The sequence below is a fragment of the Morone saxatilis genome, unplaced genomic scaffold, assembly GCF_004916995.1.
Source record: "Morone saxatilis isolate NCDOM2014 unplaced genomic scaffold, NCSU_SB_2.0 Contig2, whole genome shotgun sequence".
In the NCBI taxonomy this organism is placed as follows: Eukaryota; Metazoa; Chordata; class Actinopteri; family Moronidae; genus Morone; species Morone saxatilis.
Window position 1 is genome coordinate 11,311,119 of NW_023339762.1, and position 11,940 is coordinate 11,323,058.

General features: G+C 39.8%; 1 protein-coding gene across 1 annotated transcript in view; it reads right to left on the minus strand.

Moving 5' to 3' along the window:
* Positions 1–104: 104 nt before the first annotated feature.
* appl2 (adaptor protein, phosphotyrosine interaction, PH domain and leucine zipper containing 2) overlaps positions 105–11,940 on the minus strand; it is a gene marked incomplete at its 3' end in the record, with an annotated part of 14,681 nt that continues 2,845 nt past the window's right edge. The window contains 17 exon segments of the mRNA XM_035665686.1: positions 105–260; positions 370–406; positions 1,377–1,551; positions 1,741–1,793; positions 2,010–2,165; positions 3,148–3,242; positions 4,532–4,588; positions 4,857–4,899; positions 4,988–5,176; positions 6,534–6,686; positions 6,881–6,963; positions 7,470–7,616; positions 8,019–8,077; positions 8,166–8,207; positions 8,665–8,752; positions 9,659–9,730; positions 11,100–11,159. Coding sequence (XP_035521579.1) covers positions 105–260; positions 370–406; positions 1,377–1,551; positions 1,741–1,793; positions 2,010–2,165; positions 3,148–3,242; positions 4,532–4,588; positions 4,857–4,899; positions 4,988–5,176; positions 6,534–6,686; positions 6,881–6,963; positions 7,470–7,616; positions 8,019–8,077; positions 8,166–8,207; positions 8,665–8,752; positions 9,659–9,730; positions 11,100–11,159 — 1,665 coding nt within the window.

Below are 11,940 nucleotides of genomic sequence, written 5' to 3' on the forward strand. Positions count from 1 at the left end.
ACATATCTGTAAACAAAGACAAAAACATCAAGTTCAAAATACATTTGTGCATCAGCTGACATGTTCGTCCTCCTTGAAAAATCGTCAGTGTTCGGTGTATCAACCTTTTCGCCCTCTGTGTTGCTCTCGAAGACGAAGGCGCTAAACGAGGGCTCTCCCTCCTCATCGCCGTCGCTCCAGTCTCTGCCCTCAACCACAAATCCCATCAGCCTCCCATTCTCTTGGTGGGCTGCAAACTGGCACACCTCTCCAAGCTGGAACTGAGAAACGAGGAGTGTTGAGAGAGGTGACGGGAGGAGAATAAAGATATTAAAAAATGCGCTAGGATATAAATCACAGCGAACTGACTCGATCTCTTGTCAAACTTACGCTTATTCTGGTAACTTGAGTCTGAGGGTCAATCAACCTATTGTGAAGACAAAATAAAGGCTTTTTACAAGAAAATGAAAACAGTACAGTAATGCTTTAGCCTTCACTCTGAATATCTCTGTTTCTGTAACGTAGCTCCTATCTCTCTCTTTCTTATAGACAGTGCAATGCTTACAGAAGGTGAAACTTCTTACAAAATGTGAAAATCAATCATAGGTTATACAACTCAACATTACATGGATAACTAGTGGGGCGAACAAAAGCGCTGTTCGTCGCAGATATTTATGCTACAAAAGGTTCCTGCTTCAAAGTATTTTTTCTTTGTAGTCTTCAGGTAGTGCTGTAGAGCAGTGGCTCTAATGCACCCTCACAGCCCTGTCTGACAGACTAAAGTGCCCCTTCATCCACACCACCTGTCATGTGCTAAACATATTCATTTGAATTGATTCTAACTCAGTAAGTGGATATATACACACAAATTACTTGAGCCTTTTCTTCAATCTTTCCAACACCCCCTGGGGTACAAGGCATCATTGATGTAGAGCACTGCTGGCCAATGTTTTAGCATATATATGTATGTGTGTATATGGTATTGTGTTGCGAATTGTCAGAGGATTTCAGGACTGTGTAGCTCAAATCAATATAGTTAATTTAATTAGAAAAACACAAACACAAATTGAATTAATTTCTAACTTGTAGCTGAAAGAGGCTGTGTGGCAGACAAATGTTTCTTTACAGGGTAAGAAGACCAAAAAGATTTCTGAAAAAACACAGCACAGTGAATATACCATTATATTTTCTCTCCATACCTTTGGTAGAGATAGAATATTTTTTTTATTTTTTTTTAAGTAAACAATAATTGAAGCATCTGTTTCGTGTTATCTGTATATATTGCTGGGAAATTACTGAATGCATCTCCATGTTTATATGCCGAGATCCAATCACTCGTCTTTGTCTGCACAGGTGGTCATTCATGTGACACTTATGTGATATGTGATCAATTCTACCTGAGGCTACTGCTGGTGACCATGAGGTGGGACTCGGTGGTCCTGAAGATGTTGTGGATGGCTCGGGCAGCCAAAACCTGCCTCATGGCCTCGTAGATGACTTCCTGATTGTTGCCACAGCGCACTGCCATTGAGCCCAGGAAGCGCACGGCGAATACTTGCTGCAGGAGGGAGTCTGTGGAAACATAGGAACATCAAGCACACACACACACGTCAACAGCATATACACTCAAGGACAGTAAACAAAAAAAACAGCACACAAGGTAGACAAACATGCCCACGATGAGGTTACGCTAAACTCGAGCAGTGCTTGCCGGAGCAGAAGTGGACAATTAAGATACATTTAGAAGAGGAAAATAGTTACCGTCACTTTCTGTTGAACAGTCATCGTCCGTTTCTCCAAACGGATTTGTGCGTCTGTCAGGAAGGGAGCACACACATACCAGAAGAAAAACACAATTAAACCCCTGCACTGAGCCATTACAAAACACTCAGCTTCCTGGAAATCATATAAACAACCACTATGAGGCAAACTTTCAGGAAATTAGTGTCATCACCCACCAGTATCTTGTTACTGCCTGTCTCTCACAAACATGCACCCACACAAACTTCCTGCCCCAGTCGTGCCCTCACCTCCCCCCTGCTCTGTTTTGGTCCTGAAACTCGGAGGCCGGCAGCATGATGTCAAACTGAATGGGTGTCCCAGGGGCTATCAGATCCTCCGGTTCCGGAGTAGCCCCTGTCTTCTGGGAATCGCTGCTGGCAGCATGTATGCCCCCTGGCTTTGCTCTGCAAGAATTAGACGGACAGATTAAAGATAAATTATAAGGAATAAACCAAGTAAACCCTAAAACACCCACTACTCAACTTATAGGACAGGTTCCAAGTTTATCTTAATACCATACTCATGTGCCCTATGTGAATCAAAAGAGTTATCCGTCTCTCCTCTCCACACTGGCCTTCCCTATGCAACTGCAATTTAAGTGGCGGGATAAAATCTGACTTCCTGTAAAGGGAATGCAATAAGTACATATTTGCATAGAAGGTGGATTTTGTCCTCCATCACTTACACTTCAGTTGCATTTCGAAGAATTCCCTTCACAGCCATTACGGACAAGAGGAGCAATTACAGCAATCACGAGTGCTTTCAGTGTACATTAGGTGTTATTTTAAGGCAAGACTTGAACAAATGTGAGCCTATTCTTTTTCTGTTCTCTTCTATTTCAGACAGAGTTTCTAGACGGTAACTGTTGATTTGCAGGCTAAAATGGAAACTTTTGCTTGCATATTTCATCAGATTTATCAACTTATTTAACATGTTAAAGAATATTTAACATAAATATAAGGAAGAAATATAAAAATATAAGAAAACAGCCTTCTGAGTACCTTTGCATAGTCATACTGGAGCACAATCCACACATATAGATCCACAATTCCAGCTCAAACATTCACTAAATCCCCTCTAAAATTGGTATCTTTCTCAAAAATCCCATATTGGTCATGCTCTAATAATCACAATCCAATAATTTTATACACCAAGAAAAAATACATGTAGAGGAAGAAGTCATGACACAAAGAAAAACTAGTATCTCCCAATAAAAAACTAATATAAGGAGCCAAAACACAAGCAGATCAAATAGACAGTGCAGCCTAGTCCTCAGTTATCAAAACTGTAATATCTGCAACTATAAAAGCATTCAATTCTAAACTTCAGGAGAGGATTCAGTGTGTAGTGTTATGAATAAACCCTTACACAACTAGCATGCCTGACCTGTCAGGGTTGGGTGAGCCTTCTGGTCTCTTCTCAAAGCTGGTGATGGGGGTGACTGCCTGGATGGCGGTTTGGTTCAGACGGATGGCCACAGCCTGACAACAAGAAACAGGGATATTGCAGCATCTCTGTATCAGCAGGTGAGTCACTTATAAAACCACAAGTGTGTAAATATGCCAAATATATTTAAGATTTTAACCTTACCTCTCGTCTCTCACAAATTCTCTACATTATCTCAAACTCATCTTTGCTCTGTGTACCAAAAGCAGGGTCTATTCACCAGCGATAATCCTTCACAAATAGCTGAAGTTTTCCTGGTTTTTAAATGTTTTGTCAAATAAAGAAATGACTGAAGGTCTTATGTTCAAAGTAAGTCTTTCTAGCCATTTCTGGGCCCAGACGTATATACTTAAGTGTAGTGTCAGAATAGTCTTTTTTTCTCATACGCCGAGTACAAACAAATACAGTACATCAGTGTTCATAGGCATGTCATAACATGAAAAATGTAAAATAATAATACAATTGAAAAACTAGTTGATTTATAATCATTGCTTTAAGAAATTGTCATAAATAATAGAGCATGTTATAAATCAATGATTCAATGGCGTGCAAGTTTCCTCTCTGCACTGTTGTTTTAATCTATTTAGTGGCAACAGCATCACGAATGCTTGAGCCTTTTTAAAATAAAATAATGAACACAGGTCACAAAGACGAAATGAACAGAAATACACAGTAGTTTCCATAATGTTGACACACAAATATTCTCTCCTATCGCACATTGCTGCACCTTGTTCAAGTGAAAAGCAAATAATTTGCAGTTACGTGACACCATACCTATCAGAATCTGAAATCTCTAATTATAATTTACTCCATGTTAACTACCAAGTGATAATAATCATGTAGGGAAAAATAAACACTGTCAGTAATAAGAAAAAGGAGTGATTTCAGACACAGCTATAGTCTGTTTGTCTCTGGGGAATCTGAAAAATAAATTTTTTTTTCCCTCCTGCAAACACTCTTGCAGATTCTGGGACTGAAAAGCAGAAAAGGCAACAACAGCTGTGAGACACTTCAGTAAGAAGAGGGAGGGGGTTTACGTGATAGCAGTGGAACAACACAATTAGATTTTATGCCTCTTAAACAGAGAGTTCCTCATATTATGTGTTACTAATTAAAGCGGTGGAACAACAAATAGAGGTCTGATCAAATATTGTGGGTGATGTTCTAACAACAGCACCAAGATTAATTAAATGTTTCTGATTTAGAGCCAGAAAAGAAAAAGTCTGATTCCTAGATATTTGGTTTAGTTGGTGTGTCTAACTTGCAGTGTGGTGTGTGTGTGTGTGTGTGTGTGTGTGAGAAACTGTGTGGGGGTGTGTGTTACCTCTGGGTTGTCAGTCAGGTAGATCTGTCTGGAGATGTTGTTCACAGTGCAAATCCACTGAGAAAGAAACACACAGATCCACATTAGGACTTCCTCTATGCTCAAACACAAGCCGCCTGAAATCATTTGACTGATACCAGCTGTGACAGGCCAGTCAGATGCGTCCAAGCACAAAAAACAAATATAAAATCCTCACAAAGGATTCTCGACAGGTCCTCCATTCTTCTATGACTGATACCTGTGCCGGCAAATATCTTTAGGATGAAGATGTAAATCAATAAGAAGGATCAAAAGAAGCCATTTGAACGGCCTCTCTCACACTTACTTCTTCATATTCCCTTTTGCTCTCTGCTTGTAGAATCATTGACCTGTGGGACAATGGAGATAATTAAATAAAACACATCCAATATCTCACACGTTTGTGTCTCATTCTCTTATGTAGAAAAGTGAACATACGTTTTGCCCGAGGGGGAGGTTATCTGAAAACAGTAACGTCTGTCCTCGCACTCCACCGCCATGACGGAGCTGTTGTCCAGGTCCAGCACCATGCCCCCCGCCACCGCCCCACGTGGCTGGCACATGAGGTTCCCTCCCTGGGTGAAGAAGTACAGTCTGTCCCATGCTGTGGTGACTAGGCCTGTTTTACTGGAGTACAGAAAAGAAGGGGCAGGAGAAATAGATAAAGATCTGCAGTAAAGGACGAGATTTTTAAAAACATCGCTTTCGCTGCCACATGTGGCCTTATAGAAAGTTTGATGAGAGAGCGGGCTACATAAAGAGGAAGAATGTCGAGGATTTGAGGCTGGATGTGATGGAAATTCCTGGCTCACATCTGGCTTACAAATGAGCTTAGCGAAGATAAAGATATGCAAGAGGTATCTTTTAAGTCCTTCTCCCTTTCTAAGTTTAGTAACGGATATTATAACTAATGTAAACAAACATACTTTTAATTATGATTGGATAAGATAACAATCCTGCTTAGTTATTAACCAGATCTTGAAATGATATAAAAGTGGCTCATGTGTCCATCAGTTCTCCTTAAACGATTCCATGCTTCTGAGTTAATTCTATTGGAGCATCTGTATGAGCCTTCCTTTGTTCCAGTGCTATCCTTGCACAGAGGTTGTGTTTAGGCCATTTTGGTTTCTGTGCATATGAATAAAAAAAGAAACTACAATGTAATTCAACTCTGACTCAATCGGTTTCAAAACAAAGTGACATGTATATGACTCATTTGAACTGCTCATCTGTAAGACTTCCTCTTGTACACTGTGTTCATATTATATATTACCAAATACATTTCCTTTGATTAATATCTCAGTGTGTGGCTCATGCTGCCTTGGGTGACTCAGACCCTTAATATTGAGAAACCATTCGAAATAGCAAATGTTCTCTGGACTCAGCTCCATTTGACAACGATTGAGGCTGCTGGCAGTGTGTGTCATTAAACTGAATGGCATTCGGTGGAAACCTTTTCTCTGGTGTCACAGACATTTGTCAAAGACTTTGGATGTATATGAGGGAGGGACAGAGTTTGACAGCTCTGACATTTCACTAAATCACATTGCAGGCTACGCTACAGTATTACCCCCTGAAGCCATTAAAGAAGTTTCCCTTCTCATATATCCACTCTGCAATAAGCTGACAGCGCGCACTGTCAACATGTTACCTGACCCACCGTCTGCTGTGACAGAGGTATTGTTTACAATATTCATGCGTAGTTGGACAATCTTCAGCAAGAGGAGCAAAAATCGTTTATGTATTTAGACAGTCAGTGCCTAATTTAGCTGCAGTGTATTGATTGCACCAGACTAACAAAACAATGAAACATCACATATGTAAAATGAGGACAGATTACAAGCTTGTACGTCAGCTGTTTGATTCCTTTTTTTTTTTTTTACCGCAAGACCCCTCTTTACATATCGACTAGCAAGTAACACTGCGTGAATAGGAAGTGTCCTTGGGTTTAAGATAGGGCCATAATGAGTGTAATTAATCTTACTTCCTAATGTTGAGGTAGCCAGCCTTCTGGATAAGCGTGCGATTGACGGGCTCAGTGTCCTTATCTGGCATGTAGACAGTGTCCTCCACAGACAAAAGCTCCCTCTGAGACCCACGCATGGCCTCCGCTTCCGCATCTAGCTGGGCCTGGATACTGGACAGGAATAAAGTTTTAACACAGGCAAAATCCCATATGGAATATTTATGGAGAATCAATGCGTTACAGTGAAATGATTTCTGTTCAGGATCATACACAACCGGCTGCAGTAGGCTACTGTTCCTACTAAAGTGATGGTTTATCACATGTACTGTACACATTAAAATGAATGTTAATGAGATAGTCTTTACTTTTGTGTCATGTTGGACACGGAGGAGAGAAAGTTGTCCATCTTCTTTGACACCAGCTCAATGCCTTTCTTGAAGAAGCTGATCTGAGAGATTAGAAAATAACAATGAGCAAATAATCTTGTATATTTTTTCAGACTTTAATTTGAGATGATAATCACTTGGCTACATGTGGTCGCATGGCTGCAACTAACAGTTATTTTCATTATCAATCAATCTGCCCTTTATTTTCTCGATTCATTATTTTGGCTGTAAAATGTCAGAAAATACTGAAGTACTTGTTACAATTTTCCGCAGCCCAAGGTGATGTATTCAAAAAGCTTGTTTTATTTGGCCGATATATTTTATATTGTCATATATGAAAAAGAAAAGCATCACATCTTCACATTTAAGAGACTGGAACCTTCAGCCAATTCATTTTCTGTTAAAGGCCTTTGGTTACAAGGATAAAGTGTTTTTCCCCCAATAGTTTACAGTATATTGCATGAGCACATTTCACACCAACAACTGTCCTTTGTGAACTAAATTAGTTCAAATGATAAAATTGCTTCTGTGGTGTGGCCCAGTTTGTAGGCCCACAGCTGCTCGGTACCTGTGCTTGCGTGTAGCCTAGCATAGGTTCGAGCATAGCTACTCTCTTGCGATACTGCAGGGCGTTGAGGGCGCAGTAATACTGCAGTGAGGCCTGGTGCTGCTTCCTTCTAGTGTAGGCCACCTCTTTCACCAAGTCTGACTTCAGCTGTCCAGACAGGAGAAGGTTAAACATGCCAATACATATACAAATGTGTCCAGTACAAACTCACAATCAAGCTCTGCACACACACTCGTGCATATGCAAACACTCTCACACACATACAAATAAGTAACACTGTGGCATTATCTTGTACGCCCACGAAGACATGGCGACACATTTAATAGAAGGTTATAGTAGAGGAATCCTGCGGCCATTACAGTGCATGTTGCTGTTACAGTTTTACAGTGGGGCCTGGCAGTAGAGGAATATTTAATTCCACACATTTATACTTTTAATGATTATAAAACACTTCTACTGCATTACCAGAACTTTACTGCACTTAGTGCTTTTATATCTTGTGATCGATGGGCAAACAGCTCCATCAGTGAAGCTGGGAAAGCACTTTACCTTCTCATTCTCCTTCTTCTTGGGCAATCGGCTGTATTTGACCATGGCTGCCTCATGTTCTGCAGGAGAGGAGAGAAAGGACATGAGGATCAGATAGTACCTGTAGGCTGTAATTGTTTTCTGAAATAGGTTAGGATCTGTACTTACCATCAGTGGCGATGCCAAATATTTCCTTCAGTGTGCTTATCTCTGAAACGTAAAATTTTAGTTAGAACATCTAAAACAGATCCACATCTTTAAAAATGCATTATTGTAGATAACTCAAGCTACTGGATGATAAAATGGTTTTACAAACTGAATCCTTAATGTTTTAGAATTATTAATGAATGTGACTCGTAGCTTTGTTTTGAAATGTGTGTTTGTTATATTTAGAAGAATAAGCTATTTGCTTTAATATTCTAAACATTATTACAGAGAAACAATGAATTATATGACAATAATGTGTTATGCTGGAGTCAGGTGTCAGGTGGCCTAGCAGTTAAGGCGCTGACCATGAACCACTGGTTGGAAACATCTGTTGCCTGTCATTTTCTGTAATTTCCCTGCTGTCAGCTTGGTAATAAAAGGCATAAAATACAGCAAAAATACTTTAAAAAAGATAAAAATGTAATATGATAATGAGTTGTTTGTATGTGTGCGGCCCTACCTGTGAGGTCTTTCTCTCGGAACTGGATCAATGGGAAGACCATGCTGTCAGCCATCTGGTTGGCTAGCTCAGAGTGGAGCGAGTTCAGCTGGACCACACAAAACAGATTATACAAAAATATCAAGCTCTGCACAAGGACACAAACAGAAAATGTACCCTCGCCAAACATCTTGAGGGATTTCAAATGTATTATAATAAGTACAGTGACATTGGCTGCCAGTTACTCCTGCAGCAATCTGTAAAATAACATTCTTGGTGCCCCTATGCCTCTCCTACATCATAAAAATCCCATATTGTGGAACAGTACATTTCACGAAGAGAACAATAAAAGTGCTGTTTACTGTAATATTGGAAACAGGACCACATATCGCACAAACAAGCAAATCCTGCTTTAATTCTCTATACTTATCAGCAAGCTACACTCCAACGTCTAACAAGCTGACAACCAGTTTAATCTGAATGATTTAGCAAGTGCTAAAGTTCACAGGATTAGGTGCAGGGCTACTTTTCACTGTGAAATGAGTTCTCTGCCGTAAAGAGGTAAAGGTCGAGCAAACAATCAACCTGTGTCCTCTGAGCATATGTGGATGTGTGTGTCCTAAATCCTATTGAGTGCTGACTGGGCAGGGTTGTGGACCCCCATGGCTGACGGGGAAAGGCCCATCTGTTTTGTCTATATACCTGAGCCTACACACCCCTCCTTCATCCATCCATCCACCGCTGCCTCCCTCCTGCCATCCATCCGGTGCCACAGGCCTCATATCTACCTCACTGTTCCACTCTTAGCATCAGCTTACTGGGAGGATAACGCTCAGGTCTCTTCATTGAGGTCATTTTCACCGGTATGCTAGGGAAGCGCAGGTGCAATACCCTTTATAACATGACAAAGAACCAACCACTGACCGTGCAGTACTTCATCATCCATCTCTACTGCTGTGAGTTCGCACATAAATATACACACATACAACAGCAAAACTGCAAACACAGGCCTCACCTCCCCCACAGTTTTGGCGAAGTTCTGCAGCGTGGTGATTACCTCTTCATCACCTTTTCCAAGGGCGAAATTCTAGACAGAAGAAGAAGGGAAGAGGGAACAAGTTTAAACCACGAAACGTATAGATCCAGCGTACGCGTGACAATTTCTGGCACATCACTTTTATGGAACGAGGCCAGAGATGCTAATAAATCCCATGCTAAGATGCTGAGTTATAGGCCTTGTTTTAAAGGAGCTAAAACTGCATCCATTACAGGTCATTGCAGAATTTGCTCTATCCAACATCCTCAATCCACAATGGCTTCCAACAGTCAACTGATCCACTTATCTTTCTTTTTTAAGCGTGATTTAATAGACCTGCTGTGGTGTTGACTTCAGCAACTATTCTGCTTTTTAGTTCTTGTTAGCTACATAAAATGAGACCACATGATACATTAGCAGCAGAGAGCGACTTCAAGGTTATATTTCGCAGAGACACACATGCTAAGATGAGGTGTGGCAGACACATGCAATCTCACACGTGGAAAGAAAGGTCAGATGAAAATGATAATGTCCATGCTGGCAGTGCTCAGAATACAGGTTTGATTTTCTCATTTTCTGACTCTGCAACACACACATAGCACTAGTACCACCCGCGCACACACTTATTAATCCATACATGATACCCATCCGCACATTATAATCATAAATATAATCCGCACATTATTACATCAACATCATACCATCGCACACAGTACTTCATCATACCAAGTAGATCGCCATTATTGCAATAATCAAATAATCGCACTTACTTTAACGTCATACATAGTACACATGCCAACACTCTACTAATCATACATATAATCACACATTATTGCACATTAGTAGAGCTTCTTGAATTATTTCACCTAAAATATGAGAATACATGTGGGATTAAGTCACAATAATGGTCAAAGGCTTGAGTTTGCTTTCAGAAGGGTGGAGGGAAAAAATTATATAAAAAATTATATATACTCATATACTTAAAAACTTCTAAAGCTCTGTATTGTAATTCACTAGGGATTAAACAATTACTGGTTTAATAAAAGGTAAGTTTAATTTTAATTATCATTAAAACCGTGTTTGGTTCCCACACTCAATTTAAATACTGTCCAGCATCAAACAAAGCAATGACAATTTTGGTCTTTATAATCATGATATGAAATTTTCATATACACACTAGCAGCTGCCCTGTAAGCTCATTGCTTTAAGCAAATTGTAATAACTGAAGGCGATTATGCCAAGTATGTCAGCCATGTTTGTCAACTATTCTCCTATTTGGACTACAGTGACTAGACAGTCAGAGGAAAATGTCCAGAAAGACTGCAGTCAGAAAATTAACCTGAAACATTAAAAGTGATGGGGGACATGTCCCATCATCCTCAGTGGAAATTGCACCCTTGGTTGTGGTACTCATACTTACTTTCTTCTCATAGTCCAGAAGTTGCTGTGAGAGCTGCTCTGTGGCCAATCCCATCTCACTCTGTAGGGAGCAGACAGAGTATTACTGGGGATTTGTCCATAGATTCTACGTTTGTCATCAGGTGGAAGGTGAATCAGGGTTCAAATGAAACTTCCTTTGGAAAGGACACTAGGTGATCGGGTCACATAAACACCAACTCTACCAGTAAACCATTACTATTGGTTCAGAAAGGTGCTAATCAAGACCAGTGTTGGGCTAGTTACTCAAAAAAAAACTGCCAACAGTAATTAGTTAGACTACTAGTCACATTATGTTTCTGCTAATCCCCACAAAATTGGTAACTGTGTCCTTTCTCCACCAAAATTCAGACTTACGACAATTAAAATCCATTTTTTTTGTTTTTTTGTTTGCACCTTATATTTTTACTTGCACTTGTTTAACTTGCCACTAACACAATTGATACCAGCTATTTAATAACATTTTATACATATTTGCCATATTTATTATTATATTTTATTTTATATATATGTCTTAAGGTTGTCCCTATCTTATTGTGTTGTTTGACTTGTTTTACCTGTGTGTAATGCTGCTGGCTACACTTGCATTGTTTCCCAGCCTTGGATCAATTAAAGTATATTATTCATCAAATTTCAAAGTAATGGAATATTTCCAGCGCAAACATGGAAAGGCTCTCCATCTTTTCAAAAAACTTAAGTTTCCTCCACAGTTAACCAAGGAATGTGGATGCGATGTTGGATTTCAAAGAAGTAGGAGGGGTTGCCAAAATAAGGGTTTAACAACTATTTTTCGGCTGTACTTTTGATATTTATTACTTGATTTT